At 40.3% G+C, this 21490-nt stretch overlaps 2 protein-coding genes across 8 annotated transcripts in view; one reads left to right on the forward strand and one right to left on the reverse strand.

The window, feature by feature from the left end:
- Positions 1-55: 55 nt before the first annotated feature.
- TRMT6 (tRNA methyltransferase 6 non-catalytic subunit) lies at positions 56-12500 on the reverse strand. 2 transcript variants are annotated; one of them, XM_047851873.1, is made up of 11 exons: positions 12215-12500; positions 8618-8745; positions 7080-7189; positions 6449-6540; positions 6242-6325; positions 5844-5968; positions 4581-4939; positions 4039-4124; positions 3090-3192; positions 2905-2991; positions 56-1554 (listed from the first exon to the last, which is right to left on the reverse strand). In XM_047851873.1, the coding sequence occupies exons 1-11, from the start codon at positions 12340-12342 to the stop codon at positions 1363-1365; spliced, it is 1494 nt and encodes a 497-aa protein (XP_047707829.1). In that variant the 5' UTR covers positions 12343-12500; the 3' UTR covers positions 56-1362. The 2 variants fall into 2 exon arrangements, with proteins under 2 accessions (XP_047707829.1, XP_047707830.1); XM_047851874.1 differs by lacking the exons at positions 7080-7189; positions 8618-8745 and having other exon boundaries at positions 12215-12347.
- A 101-nt stretch (positions 12501-12601) lies between these two features.
- Positions 12602-21490, forward strand: part of MCM8 (minichromosome maintenance 8 homologous recombination repair factor) — a 45429-nt gene continuing 36540 nt past the window's right edge. For 3 of the 6 annotated variants that reach the window (XR_007150757.1, XR_007150758.1, XM_047851872.1), the window contains exons 1-4: positions 12602-12927; positions 18398-18550; positions 18861-18944; positions 21332-21414. Coding sequence is in view for 4 of the 6 variants with exons in the window: in XM_047851872.1 (XP_047707828.1) it covers positions 18403-18550; positions 18861-18944; positions 21332-21414 (315 nt within the window). In the remaining 2 variants the exon portion in view is untranslated. Of the gene's footprint in view, positions 12993-18397; positions 18551-18860; positions 18945-21331; positions 21415-21490 lie in introns of all 6 variants that reach the window. The other 3 variants (XM_047851870.1, XM_047851871.1, XM_047851869.1) reach the window with 3 other exon arrangements.

Genomic DNA, 21490 nt, shown 5'->3' on the forward strand with positions numbered 1-21490 from the left:
AAGCCAGTGAATGTGGTGTCACTGACCGCATCATTAATGTAAATCAGACAAATCGTAGTAGGAAACACTTTTATTCTTTAAAAGGAATTGTTTTAAGAAAAAGGAATCAAAACTGTACTTGTTGGTAATCACATTGACCGTTATCAGGATAGTACATGCTATTAGGAAAATGTAATTTCTTTTTTTCTGAGATGCTCCTTGCTGGATGATCAGCATCTGTGCTATAATGATGTGAACAATACTATGAGCATGTTTAGTAAGCAAGACAAGAGCCGTGGCTTACTGTAAACACTTTCCTTGGCTATAGATGACCAAATAATATGATTATATGTTTTCAGAGCTTAGAAAGGCTAACCACCTAATCATGCCAGAGCTCAACAAACCAGCATTAATAATCACCAAAAAAGGCACTTTAAAATACAACTGACAAGGAGTGACACTAATGCAATGAGAACTGGTCTAAGCTCTGCACTAAACTGTCATAGTTCACATAGATAGTGCATTCTCTCTGTCTCCGTGTATATGTGTATATATAAATATATATATGCGTATATACCAACAACCATATACATATGTATGTGTGTACATATATATACATATATTTATATATCTCTCCACAAGTGTCTGGGTAGGGGGGAAAAAAACCCTTGTTGTTGCCTTTAATTGAATAGTACACAAAAATTCTAGTCACTTCATTTCGAACAAAGAAGGAGGGGATTGGCAAATTAACCCAAAAAAGTACCCTACTACACCTCTGTGTTGACAAAAAAAAAAGCAATAAAATAAATACTCAGAACTTTCCTAAGTTATCAACTATTAAAATTAAAAAAACCTAGCATTTTAAAAAAGTTTATTCCACTGGAGGAAACGGAGGACATTTTTGGTACTGTAAATCTCGGACACTCATACATCCATATTGCTTAGATTAAAGAGAGCGGAATGAACACAAGAAATGTCTTCCACAAATTCCTTTTTAGTACCTAAGTTTTCTCTATGTTGTGTTACTCCACTTAGCTTAACACATAAAGTCTTGTATAAATATATTTCTAGGATGTCTAAATTCTCAGGATATTTGCACAGAGTACCAAATGTACTTAGAGGATTTTTGTGAAATAAACAGGATTGGCCATATATACCAGTCCACTGCATACACCCCAGGCTTAGGTATTTTGGCTCGACGTTTTGACAGACCAAATCTATCTGTGCCAGAAGTGGACAAAAGGCTTACTCGTCCTTCCCAGGAGCAGGTGTACAGACATGTTCTTATTTTTGAATGTAAGAAAACAATTAGTAATAGCATTTAAGGTTTAATTACTAACTGTATAGTGCCTGAGGACAAAAATCAGAGCAATTTTTGAAAGCTTAAGAGTCAGACTCTGGGCATTTCCGTTTTTTAGCTGCTGGCTCTTCAGTCTTGTGTAATTCTAAAGTGCTTGCGTTGGATTTGAGACTGGGGTCTGCTTTAAGGTTATCCATGGCAACAGTGAAGCCTGAGAGAAGGTACCCCCCACCTCCGCTCATCAGTAGTTTGGGATGACTTCGATCTGGCAAAACCTAATCAAGACAGAAAGACATTCATGTTTTCCTAAGCAGATAAAGCACATACTAACAATACACATGCTGGAAATCAGAGTTTAAACGACACAGATTCTCTTGAAGATTTAATCGGATCAATTCCTAAAGAGCTCCTCCTTCACATAATAGTGCAGATAAGAGTATAGAAACTGGTTTAAGTGGTTTTCTTTTGAAAAATAAAGCTGGAGCTGCTGCTCTCAAACCTGATGCAAGTTTCTAGTGGCAAACAAATGGTTGGTGTAGTACTTCTGGGCCTGTGCATAACTTTCTTTCTATTGGCTCCAGGAAGCTTCATGGCCAACAGTGGAGTTTCGGTCCATGGAGAAGTAGCTACTGGACACATATCCAGAGCCTCCCTGCCCCAATACCTTGTTAACTCTGACAAGATCTCTTCTCTGCCATTACCATAGCTCAATAAGATGACTGTCATGAAGGGCAGGGTCCACTCAGGGCTTTAAGTATCCCGGATTAAGTAGGACGATGTCCAAGCAGCAGGGCAGTGCCCGTGGCAGCCATGGCAGTGCTCCCTCAGACCTTCCAGAAGGAACCGGCTGTGAGGAGTTCAGGCAGCAGAAAGCCTCTAGGTGCTGCTCCTTTGGGATCCTCTGCAGCATTCAGAGGCCATGGGCCACTCCAAGTCGATTACTGACATGGGTACCAGGACCACAACATTTCTGCTCAACATAGGGCTCCTTTAATGGGCACTCTTTGCTCTGGGGTTCCCCATTATGTTGGCTGAGACCTTCTGAGGGTAGCACTGCAGGATCTTCCTGCCCATCTTCCTTTCTCCCTCTTCTCTCACAGCCATCAGACCTCCACCATGGTCTGAGGGCTTTCCCATCTAATCCTGCTTCCTCTCTCCTCTTTCAAAGACATTTTCCCCCAATAAATCCCTTCCACTGCTAATTCCATCTTAGCAAATGCCTTCCAGAGGACCTGAACTGACATGAAGCCCAGAAGTAAATCCTGAAAACCTGATGCAAAGATATCCCGGGAGAGAGAAGAGAGTCACTTTCTTATTGGCCTAGGGAATTTGCTATTATCATTTATTCCCTCCACAATGATCTAGAGGCCTTGAAGAAACATGAATCATAACTGTTTACATTTTAAATGTCTCTGGACTGGAGTTACAGAGTAATAGACCCTGACATGAACGGAGAAAAAAGGGTCAGGAAAAGCCAAGGCACTTTCTCTGAGTTATAGGCAGGAGATTCTTTCATCTCTGTAGACAGAAATAGGCAAATTTCTATTTAACAACTTCTGGCACTACTGCAAAGAGCCAGCAACTCAGGAGAGTAGCTCCCAGGAACTGGCTCTAAGAACACGTACCTGGTAATTCCTGAGCCAGGTTTCAGACAGTCTGAGGTTGATGACCCCTCCTCTTTCCCGCAGTTTTGTATAGCATTCCAACAGCGGCTAAAAGCATAAAAAGAGTTGAGGATGACTTTGAGGGCTGTGATTTGAATATTAACATGCAGACGCAAGAACTCTCATCCATTCCATTTCAGTATTACCTCTTTATACTGACAGTAGACCACGAATGGCCTTGAAGGGGCCACGAAGTCCAGCAAAGTCAGCAGGAGTGGAGTGGGATGGAAACGACTAGCTACAATTAAACTGTAAGGAAAACATTAGACAAATTATTTCTCTGCTTGGCAAGGCGGAGCGCAGATTTTAAAATGTATTTAAAATGATCATTTATTTGCCATGACTTGCACAAGGAAGAGCTTGATATACAACATTCTACAAATTCAAAAAAAAAAAAAAACAAAATCATAAGCTATTACTTTCTAAGAAACACAAAATGAATTAAAAGCTCTTTTGGGAGTGACTCAGTGGCTCAGTCAATTAAGCGTCCAACTTCAGTTCAGGTCACGATGTCATGGTTCGTGAGTTCAAGCCCCACATCAGGCTCTCTGCTGTCAGCGCAGAGTCCACTTCGGATCTTCTGTCCGCCCCCCCCGCCCCTCCCCTGCTCGTTCTCCCCCTCTCACGACAATAAACATTAAAAAAAAAAAAGCTCTTTTGGTGCTTGGCAACTCTAAGTCGCATTTAATGACACTCCTGATTTAAAAACAAAAAAATCTGGAAACAAATCCAACATGGTACTTACTGGCTTTATGGATATCTAAATCTACGACTGTCAGGTTTCCCCTAGCCCTTATGGGTAGCCAGTATCACACCAGTTTGAATGCCCCACCACCTGCATGCAGCAGGACCACACAGACCCATCTGACACACGGTCATCAGAGAAATTCCAAACTTATTCTAAAACTCTGAAACCAGCACACTTTCCCACCTCCACTAGATGCAGCCTCCTTTCTTTAAAAACCCAAGACAGAATCATCATCTCAGCTCCCACTATAATCAAAGCAGACAAGCAGACAAGCAGACAGACAATTCTAATCTGTTTGAAGCAGAACCCATGAGCACCCAGGTATCTGCATTCCTTCATCAACGCACCCATCTGCATTTCTTTCACTCAGCAGAGCAGCAGCCTCTAAATGTCTTTTCCTTTGCTCTTCTTGTCTCCTCTGCTTTTCCTGAATCTTCAAGAAGAAAAAGAAGAAACTAATGTACTGAGGCCATTCAGTCAGGTTTAGGAAACGCTGGTCTGTCAGAACATTTCAACAATATTTAGCAACTTAGACTAAAGCAACAGAAGGTCATTCATAAGAAAGTTGCAAACACATAAATCCATATGTTATAAAACCATCATTAAGCTACCTGGTATACAATGCTTCTGTATCCTAAAGCTCCATCCCAAAGATCACATCACATACGTGTGTACACCCACACACACGCTTTCTCCATCTGTTTTGATATTCACTATCTTGGGCACTGATGCTCCAAAGCCAAGCCAAATCTCAGTGCTTAAATTAAGTTAACTGAAACTGAGGGAGTTACACGGTAATAGATCCTGACATGAAAGGAAAAAAAAGGATCAGGAAAAGCCATAATGAGGGGAATGTTATGAAGATAGTGGGGACTCTTAATACTCTTACATAATCTTTTTTGCTTCCTCTCTCTTTAGGCTCCTTATATTCTGGATCTTGAGAGACAATTTCCATTGTTTCTTGTTCCTGTGGGTGATGGCTCTCTTGGGCTTCTGCCACACTGTCTTCCTTCTCTTGCTCTGAAGTCTGTTTTTCCTCCAGGGTGCCGTTACTTTCTTCAACTGAAGCACTGTCTTTAGGCTCTGAAGATAACATCTCTGCAGAAAACGTGCCATTTAGGAGACTGTCCACTTTGTTGAGTGGGAATTCATAAAGACCACTGAGGAAAGATTTGGGAAATCCAAAACATGCTGTTGCTGCCCGAACAGGTCCACCTCCAGGGTACAGCTGAATAATGGAACCAAAGCCTGGATTAAAAAAGAAAAAAAAAAAAAAAGCAAACATCTGCTTGACGGAGGTGATTCTAGACTATGCAAAACCTCAGGGTCCGCCACAGTAAGAAGATAGAAGGTCTCTACTCTGCTCAGAGGCTGCAACATGATGCAGCTCCTCTGGGGTCTGTTCAGTCTATGAATATGCCCAGTGAAGGAAATATAATTTCAAAACACGGGAACAAGAAATCTTTTTTTTTGTTTGTTTGTTTAATGTTTCTTTGTCTTGAGAGAGACAGAGAGTGCACGCGTGAGCAGTGAGGGGCACAGAGAGAGAAGGGAGAGCATCCTGAGCCACCCAGGTGCCCCAACATGAACAAGAAGTCTTAACGCTTACCCCACTTGACACTATGGTAAAACCCTGTGATCGTGCAAATTTGGATGTCAGGTGACCGGTGACTGGCTCTCAGCTTTCCCCTACTCCAATCCTCAATCAGGACAGTTAAAAGTTCTTATCTTCTACAGGGTTAGAGAGAGGACAGGCAAACCAGGCCATGTTGTGTTCCTCCAGGACAAAATATACCCCCAGTATTCTTCTCATACCATCCCCTCAATTCACGCCAATAAAATGAGCGCCAGCTATCCAAGAATTCACTGAAATCACTGTCCTGGAGGTCCAAGCCAGAAAAAAAGCTTCAGAAACATCCCCATTGATGTTGAAGATGGAAAGGGCAAATACCATCCAGGGGCACCAACACAGCACTGGCTGGGAGATGTGGACGCTGCAGGAAGGTCCCAGGGACGGGAGCTGTGCAGGCCCACCCAAGCCATTTCATTAATCTTGTAGTAACTCAGCCTCGCTTTCTGTGCGTTGTGTTTTTAGGCCCCTCTACTTATGTCATGGTGGTGCTTTAATGAACCTGAGAACGTTAAATCTTACCTCCCATTCGTTCCATCATTGCACCCAGTACCAAGCCTGCACACGTTTCCATTACAATCATTTTATTGCCAGCACGGATATTTCCCAACGTCAACATCTGGGCTAGGGTATCGTATCTCATGTGGCTAAAGAAAAAAAGGAATGATTCATTTATTTTTAGCTAAGCAGAGACAGCTATCTTAATCATCATTTCTCAAGTTTTATTTGTTTGTTTCACAAAAAATGATGTTGGTAAGATTATAGATTGCTTTGGAGACAACAGTAAAAAGAACTTACAATTCATGAGGTAGGAGGACACTTTATGCAGGTGTGCAAGTTTTTCATTTTACTTAAAATCATGACTTTTCTTAAAGACATATTTTCCCCCAATTATACTTTTGAAAGGAAACAAAGCGTACTTAATTTTTCCAGGTTCTCTTGCATAATACATAATTGAAAGAATGCGGGTGGATGGCTTCACAACAGTAATGATGGCTTCATACCTGAGGGAAGAAAAAAGAGGACATCAGTCTTGAAAAATTGGCTTAAAAATATTTTATTTTTAATAATTTTATAAGTCTATAAAGATTTAATACTTTCATCTTTTTCAAACAAAGGCCACTTACTTCTTTTTCTTCTTTTTTATATATTTATCTTGAGCAAATTCTGTCTTGTCTCGGAATGTTGTACTATTTTCAATTAATTGCTGAACTATTTCCTATAAGAAAAGGAGCAAGCAGATTTCCTGAAATTTTATTTCCACTGAAACGATAACTTCAAAGGTTTCTTACCCTAGAACGTATACAAAGACCTGATTTTCCAGGCCCCTTTCCACACAAGTCCAAATGAATACACTGCATTTTTCACTCTATCTAGAACTTGTATTAAAATACAAGTACTTTGTAACTCCACTTAAAACAGGATAAAAAAAAAAAAAAGAGAGAGAGAGACATACATAATAAAGGGAGAAGGGATGTAAAAGAAAGACACTGGCTGAAAACTTACTGAAAATGAACCAAGTTAAGCTCTGATATGCACTAAGTTATTAAATTCTCTTTTGCTAATAATATCAGTAAGGTCACTCACATTCCTGCATAAAAGAAATGATATCTTTGATATATTGAATTGCATGTACATTTCAAACTATTTTTAAGAGAAAGTATTTTTACATTTCACCTTGGGTAAATCCTGCTTTAAAAACCAAATAATTTCCTCAAAACCGTACAAAAACAAAACACAACATCCTTTGAATATTACCTCTCCTTTAATGCCCTTGTCCTTTAAAGCTTTTATGTCATCTTGAGTAAGTTTCTGAGATTTCCCATCATCAATTATATTTCGATTATCAGTGCCCGCTTCTTTGGTCTCTAAGGAAGGAAATTGCTTTATGACATTTATGATCTGCAGTTAGTTAAAATCTTTCTTCTTCTAAGTTCATGTCCACATCCAGCCCATCAGTCATTCAAATTTGGCCTTCTAATTCCATTGCCTCTATTCCTCCCTCCACTCTTTTCTTGCCATGACTGCTCCAGTCTCTAACTCCTATTCCTGCTCCCTCCCACTCTTGCTCCCTTACAATCCACCCAGATACCAGAGTTCTCTTTACAAAATGCAATCTGGCTCATCTAATCCTCCCGTGCACAAAACAGTGGCTTCCTACAGCCAGAATACATTCCAAAGATGACCTGCAAGGCTGTATACGCTCTGGCCCCTACACTTTAGCCACTCTGCCCTTCTTTCTCTTCCTCAAACACACCAAACATAGGCTCACTGCAGCGCTCTGGCACTTGCTGCTGCCTCCACTTGGAGTGCTTTTATGACAATCTCTGGGTAGATTTCTGCCTAGGTCCTTCCCATCACTCAGCAGTGAACTCATTATCTCAGCCAAGTCTCAGCCAATCAGCTTCCAGCACACCTCCCTGTTTTATGGTCTGCACAGCACATACCACCACCTACAAGTATGTGTTTAGCTTGTCTACTTATTTTTGGTGTTCCCCACTGCTAAGTACATTTCATGAGATGGTTTATCTCATAAACTGTTACAATCACACTGCCTAATCATACCTGGAACATATTTGGTGCTCAATAAAAATATGGATGTTAACTGAAAAGCATTTAATTGGTTTGAACAAAAATTTTAAAATAGTATTTTAATTATTTGATTTTAAAAATTATTTTAATTAATAAAATATCTTAAGTACATTTATTTTAACAAATGTTGGAGTACTTAATTTTAATCAACAATAACTGCTAAAATTATGGGCCTTTGCTACAGGCAAGGCACTGTTAGGAACTTCCCATATATTACATGACTGAACACCAGCAACATCCTGGGCATTAAATGTACATATGGCTCCATTTTACAGATGAAGCTCTAAGACCTAGAGAAACCAAGTAACTTGCCTAAGGTGACAAGGCGAGTGATAAAACAAACTTAAACCTAGTCAGTTAACTTTGAAGCCAGACTCTCAACGTCTACCCTACATGCTAACTGCCTCCAGCAAATATTTAACTTCTGGGCACTGAAAGGGCTCTCTACCTGCTCTTAGCAAGGGTTCCTGGGATTAAAAATTGGGCCTAAGGTCGGAGAGCCAGTTAATGATGGGCTAGAGCCAGAATCCAGGTATCTCAAAAGTCAAAAGCAGACCTCGCTTCATTCCATCAAGCTACAGTTCTTAGATTATGAGTTTAAGTTTCTTTGAGGATAGCTTGGGTTAGCATTTTAGAATTGGGGTTGACAGGTTTCTGACTAGTCAGCTCAAGAGCACCTATTTCATATACCCAAAGGAGTGCACCTGAAGTAGGCTCTTCCTTCTTCTTCTTAGGCTGAAGACTTCCTCCATTGGTCACTTCAAATGTGGTTCCATAACTATGGCCAATGATGTTATCCAGATAGAACCACTGCTTTTCAAAAGTTACTTTTCTGGGGAAGAAAATGCAATTAGCTGTATCTTATTTGCATTCAGTGTAGAAAATATATGCTCAATCAAATTTATTTCAAAACTGGTCTCCCACAGAGACTGATCTCTGAACATTATCTCTGAACATGAACTGACAAATGAACTAGAGAGAACTGGGTTGGACAGAGACAAAATTAATAAGAAGCCACAAAAACAGTGAATTTGGAATGAGAAACAAGGACAGAAGACATTCCTCTTCTGAGGCACTGGTCTGACTCCAACTTGCACTGACAGGATGTCCTAACTCACAGGTTTGCAGATTTCCTAAATAAAGGGTCACCAAGATTGCCTGGCCACTGAACACACACTGTGACACTGTGACACCCCTCAAACAATCATTGAGAAGACAGGGATTTAACAAATTCCTTGGTCTAACTGGCTATTTCCTTTAAAAATTATCTAGTAAAAGCAGGGGTGCCTAGTTGGCTCAGTCGGTAGAGCATGTGACTCTTGATCTTGGAGTCATGAGTTCAAGCCCCACATTAGGTGTGGAGCCTACTAAAACAAACAAACAAACAAACACACAAATAAATAAATAAATAAATAAATAAAATCTAGTAAAAGCAAATTATGTTTACAAATAAACATTACTGACAATCTATACATTTGGAAATATGCCTAATGCTGACAATGCTCTACTGAGGATCTGGCAACTTTAGCTTTCCTCATTATCTAAATTTTTATCTTATTACCATTTAAAAGGAAAATCCCACAAAAACAAACAACCTTTTCTTTTTCTTCAAAACACCTACTGAGTGTTGACAAGTGGCTGGGCAGTACATGCCAGTGAGTTTCATGCTTTTTCATTTAATTCTCACAGAAATCCTGGGACATAGCTCCTTCCTGATGAGCAATCTAAGGCTTAGGAAAAGTATCTTGTCCAAGACTCATAGTTACATAGTGGGAGGCTGGGATTAAAATCCAGGTTTGACTAACTCCAAAGCCTGGTACCTTCCACTATACCACACAGTCTGCCCCAGAAAAGACCAATGGATCTCAGGAAGCCCTGCCTAGTTTTAGGACATGGCCAGTGTCCACAGAACTCCAAATCCTGGAAGACATGTACTGATTAATTCTGTTTGTGCCCCACCCTACACCTTCTCTTCCTTTTTCTGTGCCCCAGGAGTCTATGACAGAATGCATAGACCACATCACCCAAGCTCCCTTGCCAAAAGTTTCTCACCACTACTAGACCCTGGGTGCATCACCATTCTCTGTTGGTTCTCTAAACCTCGCCACACCACTGTACGTGTATATGTCACAGCTTCATTAAATCTCCTCCTTTGAACCATCTGAGTGAATTCCTGCGAGATCCTAAGTAATCCAGATAGGATCAATTCTTATTCTTTGCTGTGTGCCCAGTTTCTAAAACGTAATAGAACATAACAGACTCTAAAAATATTTGCTGACATAAATCCCATCAGAAACTGAAACTGCGTTCAGTCCAGATGTGCAACCCACACTCTCATCCCTTGAGCACCCCAGTGCTAGTGAAATACTGAGTCTGAGATGGTTTGGGTTTACCCTTCTGGCTGGGGGACTGATATGCAAAGAAAGGTGTGCCACTCAAACTGAGCGGCGTGACAAGACGTCACTGCCCTAGTCAGGAAAGTGGGACCCAGTCAGAGCAATGCAATGCCATGTCTTCACCAAGAAAGAGTGGGATGTGCAGTCTCTTCAGTAAGCCAGGATTGCTTCTGCCCAACTAGATGTGTGCAGACCCAAAGAACAGTAAAGGGAGAGTATGACCTGGGATTTCGATGAGCTCAAAGCATCATTTACTAAATCAAACGGAAACTAATGCAATGGCTTCTGCCAAGAAAAGTGATGAAAAGTGCTTCCAAACAAGTATGTCTAGAGTACGAACAGAGTACTTTTTAGAAATAAAGATGCTACTGTCCGCATTGTTGGTAATGAAAAAGCTCTTGTTTAAAAGGGCACATTATTAACAACCACACTCAAACGTCCACTTTTAAAATTAAGCAACTTGAGAAAAGGGCAAATGAGAAAGAAAAGAAAGAAAAAACAAAATTTCACCTGCGTGGTCATTATACAGCTGTGTAAACTTGGTATCATTCATCAAGCATAACCTAAGGATTTTGCTGCACTGTTACACTTCAATTAAAAAGTTTAAATAATTAATATTGGCTCTTTCCAAAATTATACACTTGAAGGCCAGCACACATTTCTAATCAGAAATTATAGAGAAAATGATGCAGATATATTTCTGGACTAAAAGAACCCCCCACCCCCTACCCCCACTGCATTTATTTTTCTTTACCACGCTGGTTCTTGTGCAATAAAACTTGGCTGTCACCAGCATGGTGCTTTGCGGGCTGTTACTTGATTATTTTCTAATGACACCTGTTTCACTTTAAATACCAGTCAAAAGTTTGGTTCACACAGGAATAAAATAATTTATCTGAAGGGAGCACTTAGAAACTCCAAATCTCAGAGCACCTAGACTGTGCTCTGCAGAAAGCTGTTCTCCTGACAGTGAACTCAACTTGTTTCATTGTCTAAAGTTGTATAATAACCAAACTTAAAGGAAAACTTGGTTGTACTTTTCAGATAGTTAACAGAAACATCTCAATACATTTTCAGCATTAATAAGCTATTGGGATTTAACAACCTCACCACTCCTGCCAAAAAGTTACCAAAAATTCCCACTTTTCTAATATTAAAACAGAGTTACAACTAATCAGCATGTTCACAAATCAAGCCTGATTTCAAGTTTTGAGATCTTGAGCAAACTGCTTTTAGGTAATTCAACTTTCCTAGATCTCTTCGCAACCCTGTATGTTAAGTGAGGGAATCCTAGAGTAATCCTACATTCTATGGGAAGTTGTTTTCCAACGTTACTATGTGTAAACAGTTATTCCAGTTTGGATACAGAAAAGAGACCAAAGGTCAGATAAGGTGGGAGACGTTTCATTTTTGTGGGACTGATCCTGGCTGAGGGAGTAGGGAGAAAGGATGGTCTATGGGAAAAAGGCAGGGGAGGGGAGGACCCCGAGAGTCAAGGATAGGAGAGAATGGTTGGTGAGTTCTGTGAGATAAAAGGAGAGAACATCTCAAGAGCCTAGGAGAACAACTCCAGGACACAGGGAAGGGTGAGAACAAGGAAGGGGGAGAGCACTTGAGCACCCAAGGCCAAGTATGAGAAAGGGAACCCGGTGGAAAGACCGAGAGGGATGTTGAAGGCAGAAGACCAGGTTTGAAACCTTGGAAGCGGCAGTCTGCAAGAAGGCAGAAGGGACACGGGAATGGGATGTTGGGGGAAAAGGTTTCTGTAAGAAGATCAAGAGGAGAAAACGAGGAAGGAGGTTGGGGATCCACAGATCCAAGAACTGGACCCTGGTGGGAAGACCTGGAGAAAGGGGGTATCTAGAAAATGAAGCGGGGACCCTTAAGGCCAGGGACCTGACTTACTTTCTCCGCTGGACTTGCACTGCTTTGAACACATCTTCCCGTTTCAGCACCACGAAGTCGCCGTCACGGATGCGGTGGTCCTCGGGATGCGGTGGCTGTGGGCCCGGCGCCTCCCCTGGGCCCTCCATGGCGCTCAGCCCGTCTCCCCGCTCCGCAGCGTCTCTTGGGCTCCCCGCGCCCCGCCCTTCGTCCTCTGCTGTGGCGGAGGCCAGCCTCACAATCACAAACCAAGTGGACGCAGAACCCTAGGACCGGCACCTCCCCCACGTGCTGCGCGCCGCTTCCGCTTTCCTGTGGGGACCTCTGGACAGCTTCCGGGAGCCTCACGGCTTCCGTCTGGCCGCACTCCTTGATTGGCTGCACTCCATCCCTCCCTCCGGTCACGCAGCATCTTGGACGGAAGTTGCGTCAAAGACGCGCCAAAAAAGAACGTGGAAGGAGACTGGAGTTTAGCTTCAGTAGCTAAAGGTCCAGTGAGCCCGTGAGGCGTTGGAGAAACTGAGGTCCCACGCGGGGACGTCTGGAGGGCTGCGACTGAAGAGAATCGCAGGTCTTGGGTAGGGGTCGCCTGAGGAGCTCGGGCCTCAGTCTTTTCTCGGCCCTGCCTAGATTCCCCCCGGGAGGAAGGGAGAGCGGGGCGGGGCACATCTGCTGCTGTCCAGGAACCTGCCCTGCTGAGAACTGGGAGACCTTTGGGACGTCTATCTTTGCAAGTAAGAACAGCCTGAGGAGAACTAAATGAAGTGAGGGTGTTTAACGAAGGACAACAGGCCTACAGGTGGCTCCTTTACCCAATTCTACAGTCCTACATGTTGCGTCTGTGTTGGAATTTTTACAAGTTATTGCCACTATATTATCTCATTTGAGAAAGATAGGGCATGTAGCGTTCTCGAAGGAGCGCTTCAGCTTGGATTTTAAAAACGGAGTTTGGAGTTCAGTACTGCCACCAAACAACTTAGATCTTGATCTGTTTCTCAGGGTTTCAGTTTCCTGACTTGCAATATGGTCTAGACGATGATCAAAGTTCTGGCTTGTCCTAACTTTAGGAACTTGTTTGGGTATTAACGTATTTATTAATTAAATCCCTTTAAACAGATTCGGATATGGTTTTTTGTGTGTGTGTGTGATGAATTGCACTACAGTGTACGGAGATACTCTTTGTTTCTTTTTATCCTTAGGATACGAGCTATTTTTAAAGGTTGACTTTCTTTTTTACAACAGTTTTAGGTTAACAGAAAAATGGCACAGAAAGTGCAGAGTTCCCTTATATTTTCTCTTACCTCCCCACAGCCCAGGTTCCACTTGTTAACACCCTGCATTATTAGTGTGTTACATTGGTTGCAATTAATTGACCGATATTGATATTATTACTAGCTAACGTTCAGAGTTTATGTTAGAGTTCACTATTTCTCTTGTACAATTCCATGGGCTTTGACAAATTCATAATGTCATATATCCACCACTACAATATCATACAGGATCGTTTCACTGTCCTAAAAATGCCCTGTGCTCCACTTACATGAATTATTTTAAAACATATTTTATTTTTTTTACTCCTACTTCCATCACAGAATTGATTTTTTGAATTTTATTTAAATCCAAGTTAACATATAGTGTAGTAATGGTTTCAAAAGTAGAGTTTAGTGATTCATCACTTACATATAACACCCTATGCTCATCCCAACAAATGCCCTCCTTAATGCTCATCACCTATTTAGCCCCCCCCCCCCCCATCTCCCCTCCTGCAACCCAAAGGTTATTCTCTGTATTTGAGTCTCTTATGGTTTGCCTCCCTGGTTTGTTTTTAAATGTATTTATTTTGTGTGTGCACCTCACAAGTGGAGGAGGGGCAGAGAGAAAGGGTGACAGAGGATCAGAAGGAGCGCTGTACTGGGGCGCCTGGGTGGCGCAGTCGGTTAAGCGTCTGACTTCAGCCAGGTCACGATCTCGCGGTCCCTGAGTTCGAGCCCCGCGTCGGCCTCTGGGCTGATGGCTCAGAGCCTGGAGCCTGTTTCCGATTCTGTGTCTCCCTCTCTCTCTGCCCCTCCCCCGTTCATGCTCTGTTTCTCTCTGTCCCAAAAATAAATAAACATTGAAAAAAAAATTAAAAAAAAAAAAGAAGGAGCGCTGTACTGACAGCAGACAGCACGATGCAGGGCTTGAACTTGGAAACCGCCATATCATGACCTGAGCTGAAGTTGGAGCCTTAACCAACTGAGCCACACAGGCGCTCCTTTTGTTAACTTATAAAAAAAATTTTTTTTTAATGTTTATTCACTTTTAAGAGACAGAGGGTGAGTGGGGGAGGAGCAGAGAGAGGGAGACACACAATCTGAAGTAGGCTCCAGGCTCTGAGCTGTCAGTACAGAGCCCGCCATGGGGCTCAAACCCACAAACCGTGAGATCACGACCTGAGCCAAAGTTGGACGCTCAACCGACTTAGCTACCCAGGCAACCCCAGGCACCACAGCCAGTTTTGTTTCTTAAATTCCATATGAGTGAAGTCCTATGATATTTATCTTTCTCTAACTGACTTATTTCGTTTAGCATAATACACTCTAGTTCCACCCATGTTGTTGCAAAATGGCAAGATTTCATTCTTTTTGACCCCGAGTAGTATTCCATTGTATTTATATACCACAGTTTCTTTATCCATTCATCCATCAGTAGACATTTGGGCTCTTTCCATACTTTGGCTATTGTTGATAGTGCTGCTATAAACATTGGGGTGCATGTGCCCCTTTGAAACAGCATACCTGTATCCCTTGGGTAAATACCTAGTGGTGCAATTGCTGGGTCGTGGGGTAGTTCTATTTTTAATTTTTTGAGGAACCTCCATACTGTTTTCCAGAGTCACTGCACCAACTTGCATTCCTACTAGCAACACAAAAGTGTTCCCTTTCCTCCACATCCTTGCCAACATCTGTTGTTGCCTGAGTTGTTAATTTTAGCCATTCTGACAGATGTGAGGTGGTATCATTGTGGTTTTGATTTGTATTTCCCTAATGATGAGTGATGTAGAGCATCTTTTCATGTGCTCTTAGCCATCTTGATGTCTTTGGAAAAGTGTCTATTCGTGTCTTTTGGCCATTTCTTCACTGGATTGTTTGTATTTTGGGTGCTAAGTTTGATAAGTTCTTTATAGATTTTGTATACTAACCTTTTATCTGATATGCCATTTCAAATATCTTCTCCTATTCCATTGGTTGCTTTTTAGTTTTGTTGTTGATCGTTTCCTTTGCTTTGCAGAAAGAAGCTTTTTATCTTGATGAGGTCCCAATAGTTCATTTTTGCCTTTGTTTCCCTTGCCTCCGGAGGCACATCTAGTAAGAAGTTGGTTCAGCCAAGGTCAAAGAGGTTGTTGCCTGTTTTCTCCTCTAGGGTTTTGATGGTTTCCTGTCTTACATTTACGTCTTTCTCCATTTTGAATTTATTTGTGTGTGTGGTATAAGAAAGTCGTATCATTCTTCTTCACGTTTTCGTCCAGTTCTCCCAGCACCATTTGCTGAAGAGACTGTCATTTTTCCATTGGATACTCTTTCCTGCTTTATCAGAGATTAATTGGCCATACATTTGTGGGTCCGTTTCTGGGTTCTCTATTCTGTTCCATTGATCTATGTGTCTGTTTTTGTGCCAGCACCATACTGTCTTGATCATTACAGTTTTGTAATACAGTTTGAAGTCCGGAATTATGATGCCCCCAGCTTTGGTGTTCTTTTTCAATGTATCACATTGGCTATTCAGGGCCTTTTCTGAATTTTAGAATTGTTTGTTCTAGTTCTGTAAAGAATGCTGGTGTTATTTTGATAGGGATTGCGTTGAATGTGTAGATTGCTTTGGGTAGTATTGACATTTTAACAGTATTCCTCCAGTCCGTGAACATGGAATGTTTTTTCATTTCTTTGTGTCTTCAGTTTCTTTCATAGGCTTTCTATAGTTTTCTGCATACAGATCTTTTACACCTTTGGTTAGGTTTATTCCTAGGTATTTATGGTTTTCGGTGCGGTTGTAAGTGGGATCGATTCCTTGGTTTTTCTTTCTGCTGCTTCATTATTGGTGTATAGAAATGCAACTGATTTCTGTACGTTGATTTTATATCCGGCAATGTTGCTGAATTCGTGTATCAGTTCTGGCAGTTTTGGGGTGGAGTCTTTTGGGCTTTCCATGTAGAGTATCATGTTGTCTGCAAAGAATGAAAATTTGACTTCTTCCTTTCCAATTTGGTTGACTTTTATTTCTTTGTGTTGTCTGATTGCTGAGACTTGTTCCAACACTATGTTGAACAACAGTGGTGAGAGTGGACATCCTTTCACATTCCTCACCTTAGGGGGAAAGCTCTCAGTTTTTCCCCATTGAGGATGATATTCTCTGTGGGTCTTTTGTATATGGTCTTTATGATCTTAAGTTATGTTCCTTCTATCCCTACTTTCTTGAGGCTTTTTATCAAGAAAGGATGCTGTATTTTGTCAAATGCTTTTTCTGCATCTATTGAGAGGATCATGTGTTTCTTATCTGTTCTTTTATTAATGCAATGTGTCACATTGATTGATTTGTGGATATTGAACCAGCCCTGCATCCCAAGAGTAAACCCCACTTGATCATGATGAATAATTCTTTTAATGTGTTGTTGGATTTGGTTTGCTAGTATCTTGTTGAGAATTTTTGCATCCTTGTTCAGCAGGGAGATTTGTGTGTAATTCTCTTTTTTAGTGGAGTCTTTGTCTGGTTTTGGAATCAAGGTAATGGTGGCCTCATAGAATGAGTTTGAAAGTTTTCCTTCCATTTCTATTTTTTGGAACAGCTTCAAAAGAATAGGTATTAACTCTTCTTTAAACATTTGTTAGAATTCCGCTGGGAAGCCATCTGGCCCTGGACTCTTGTTTTTTGGGAGATTTTTGATTACTGATTCAATTTTTTTTTTTTACTGGTTATAGGTTAAAAACTATTTTAAAGGTTACTTTTATTTTGAATCTTTGATAATTAGCCAGAATCTATCATTGAGTTAAGAAAAAAAAAATGAGTATCTTGCTATGTACAAAACAAAAAATGTGAAGGGATAATTAGCAAAAAAAAAAAAAAAAAAAAAGGATGAGAATATGTTAATGTCTTTTAAAAAATGATTGCATTTCAATGAGTTTATCTAAGAACTGCAAATAATTCATCTAATCAGTATTGACCTAGAAATGATCTTTCTTCCATTGTCTTTTTGACAAGCTGGAAGTCCCAGAAAATTAACTTCTTTCCTATTTAGCCCCTATAGAGAAAGAAAGATTAAAACATGTATGTACCCTTTTCCACTCCTATGCATCCTCAGAAAAGTTCATATTAGCTGCCTATGTAAGAGTATGTGTGTACCTTTTGTAAAAGTGGATATGACATGCAGGATTGACTGTTTTTGAGGGTCTATGATGATGTATTCATAGTGTCACAGGTCAGAATTATGGTCAGCCAGTGCTGCCCTAGAATCAGTCTAAAACACTACAAAAAAAAAAAAAATCATCTCTGAGTTAATTACTTGTCTTATTTTCATTTCTATTGAGGGAGCCCCTTGAAAACCGGTACACTACCTTATTTTTATCCCATGAATGTTCAGTATACTTGGTTAAACACCTATGGTACATATACCTTGAAAAGAGGTGGCACCATTTGCAATGACATAGATCTAGCTAGAGAGTAAAATAAGCAAAGTCAGTCAGTCAGAGAAAGACAAATACCATATGATTTGACTTATATGTTGAATTTAAGAAACAAAACAAACAAGCAAAGGGCAAAAAGAAAGAGAGAGATAAACCAAGAAACAGACTCTTAACAATAGAGAACAAACCGACGGTTACTAGAAGGGATGTAGGGGGTGAAACAGGTGATTGGGATTAAGGCGTGCACTTGTGATGATGAGCACTGGGTATTGTGTGGAAGTGTTGAATCACTGTATTGTACACTTGAAACAAATATTACACTGTATGTTAACTGGAATTTAAGTAAAAACTTTAAGGAGAGAGAGATGGGAATTAGAAGTGTGACTGCAGAGCGTTTGAAGCTGGTACCATGATGTACAATGTTGCAGTGCTGTTTGCTAATCTCAAACTAGAATATGTTAATTTTATTTACTATGTTAATACATTCTTAGGAGCACTATTTCCATTATAATTTTGATGAAGATTTTTTTTTGTCTTTGTCTTTTAGAAGACATGAATGGAGACTATAGAGGCAGAGGATTTGGACGAGGGAGGTTTCAAAGCTGGAAAAGAGGACGAGGTGGTGGGAGCTTCACAGGAAAATGGAGAGAGAGAGAACACAGACCTGACCTGAATAAAACCACGAGAAAGCATACTTCTGGTAGGGGAGGTCAAAGATTGCTCAATTTTTTTTCCTTCATGAAGGAAGCTATTTATGCTTGTCCTGCAAAGCAGTTTAACTTAAACTTCAGTCTTTGATTTGATGTTACTCCTTAAAGTAGTATTTAAGTATTAAGATCCAAAATTTTTACTGAAACCTATAACTTAACTTGTAACTACTAATATCATGTCAGTTTCTCATTATCAGAAGGAGAAGCAAATAGGAAAAAAAAATTCTATTTCTACTAACCTAGTGCTCGCTTCAGCAGCACATTACTATTTCTACTGACTTAGTATTCTATTTTTTTTAGAACAAACCTCACAGTCTTTGCTACTACAATCAACATTGGATCAGTTCATACCATATAAAGGCTGGAAGCTTTATTTCTCTGAAGGTAAAGTTACAAGTGCAAAGAATATCACAGATTCTGTTTTCTTGTCACCGGATGTTACATCTCCTATTACTATAGTACATTTGGCTTACTGATAGATAGCCCCTTCTTTAATTTTAGTTCACCCAAACAATTAAATCATGTTTATATTTAAAGAGTATTATGTTTCGAGTTTTGTATCAGTTAGGAAAGCAGAAACCACAGTAGGTATTTCAAAAAGGGGACTTAATACAGTGAATTGAATATACAGTTGGAAGTCTAAAAAGAGCAAAAGGGGGGTTGTTCCTGGGTGGCTGTTGGTTGAGCCTCTGACTGTTGATTTTGGCTCAGGTCATGATTCCAGGGTCATGGGATTGAGCCTGCATCGAGCTCCACACTGAGCCTGGAGCCTGCTTAGGACTGACACTCTCTCTCTCTCTCTCTCTCTCTCTCTCTCTCTCTCAAATAAAATTTAAAAAATAAATAAAGAGCAAAATGGGAACACTGTGATAAGCCCTCAGATAATAGTAACTTCCAGAAGCAGCAACCATCCTTATGGCTGAGGGAATAAAAAGTAAGAAGTTCTGAGGTTGTCAGGATGTAGGGATTCAAAGGAAAAGCTGTTGCTTCAGGTGCTCAGGGGCACCCTGAAAAGCTGTGCTTGGATCTCCAAAGGGTACTCTTCACACCTGTGCTCAGACCACTGCAGCAAATGAAGCTGGTTGTTGCTGGTAACTCTGGTGGGAGGATGACACTATTGATGCTCAGAGCTGGAGGCTGGAAATTCTCTGCAGCTGGCAAGATGCTGAAAAGAATTAGAAACAAAAATAAAACCCTTCTTTCTTGCCACCTTCCAGTCTCTAACATGCCTCCAGTTGGCAGAATTTAAAGGAGTCTGGGCAGTGCACTGTGCAGATCTCAATCATAGCATCACAGAATAGAAAATAGAAGGGAGGGCTTGGAACCAAGAGAACCTACACAGGCTTGTGTAGAAACACACTTAAGGACTCTCCCTTTTATAGTCAAAAATATCAGTTAACATCATAGGTTTGGAGACTAGTCTTTTCTCTGTTCTTACAGTTTTTTTCTATATATTATATCTCTTATGAATTATGGTTTATGTGTATGTATATGTGTGTGTGTGTAAAGCTGTGTATGTATATATATGTGTATATATGTACATATATGTGTATATATACGTTTATATGTATATATATGTACATATATGTACATTTATATGTATATATATGTGTATATATGTACATTTATATGTATATATATATGTACTCATATATGTGTATATATATATATAGGTTTTTTTTCCACTGGACTGTACTGCTTTGAGGGCAAGGATCTTCCCCCTACCAGGCACTCAGTATTCATTTGGTGAATGAATGAAGTGCTTTACAAATGTTTTTCTTTTTTTTTTTTTAATTTTTTTTTTTTCAACGTTTATTTATTTTTGGGACAGAGAGAGACAGAGCATGAACGGGGGTGGGGCAGAGAGAGAGGGAGACACAGAATCGGAAACAGGCTCCAGGCTCTGAGCCATCAGCCCAGAGCCTGACACGGGGCTCGAACTCACGGACCGCGAGATGGTGACCTGGCTGAAGTTGGACGCTTAACCGACTGCGCCACCCAGGCGCCCCTACAAATGTTTTTCTGTATTGAGAGTCTGTTTGTTTGTTTTTTTTTTCTATCACATAGATATGTTTCTTAGGTGATGTGTCTTTTGTTGTTTTAGGATGCATTAGCTACCAACACCTGCAATATTGCCCTAGTAGTTAGACCAGAACACCAGAAGTGATCTTTAGACTGGTCCTAAAGATGGAGTTCAGCAGATGCCTTAGATTTAACCATCTATACTTCCAAACTACTTCATTGTATTGTTTCTCTGTGGAAGACCAGTTTGAAAATGTTATGGAACTTTACAGTGTAAAAGTTTTGGGACCAGAGTGAAATAGCGGTCTGTCTACCCTAATGTCAGGAAGGGATTTGACATGTGGCATTTTGGACTCGTAGAATTTACTTTGCAAAGACTGATTGTCTTGAGCTCTGTTTCTGGGTAAGAATTTAATTCAGGTGTCTAGCTTTGGCTTTATTATAATTTTCATTTTAAGCTCTATTATGTAAACTATTTGAACTACTAGGTCCTATTAAGCGCCGAAGGTTCAGTACAAAGATTCCCAGATAGTATTGGGGCTTTTAGAGAGAAACACTTCTTATCTGCATTTAAGATTATGCAGACCTAAACTTGCTTTAGAATACTTAACTATTCCTATGTAAATATAATCAAAATGCAAAGTAATTGGAACAAGTCCTCTACCATGTGTGCAATGTTTCTTCGTCTCATGAAAAATATGCCTGTATGTGTGTGATTATTAGTGCTAATGCCATATTTGTTGGATTAGTTTACAGCAGTAGCTCTCCTTTTATTGAGAAGATTCAAGCATTTGAAAATTTTTTCACAAGGCGTATTGATTTATATGATAAGGTAAGATTCCTGTACAACAAAGCTACCAGTACACCTTTATGTGTTGTCTTCTTAAATGATGTGTTTGAGGTGCTAG

The sequence above is a fragment of the Prionailurus viverrinus genome, chromosome A3 (genome assembly GCF_022837055.1).
Source record: "Prionailurus viverrinus isolate Anna chromosome A3, UM_Priviv_1.0, whole genome shotgun sequence".
Lineage (NCBI taxonomy): Eukaryota > Metazoa > Chordata > Mammalia > Carnivora > Felidae > Prionailurus > Prionailurus viverrinus.

Bases quoted from the DNA above. Each gene is read 5' to 3' on its own strand.
- TRMT6 (XM_047851873.1), bottom strand. From the start codon at position 12,342: ATGGAGGGCCCAGGGGAGGCGCCGGGCCCACAGCCACCGCATCCCGAG. The intron at 6,326-6,448 runs GTAAGTGGCCTT...TTCTTCCCTCAG, and splicing joins ATAAAAAAGAAGAAAAAGAA to GTATGAAGCCATCATTACTG. The intron at 4,125-4,580 runs GTAAGAGTATTA...TTCTTCTTGAAG, and splicing joins GAGGAAGCAAAAAAGATTAT to ATTCAGGAAAAGCAGAGGAG.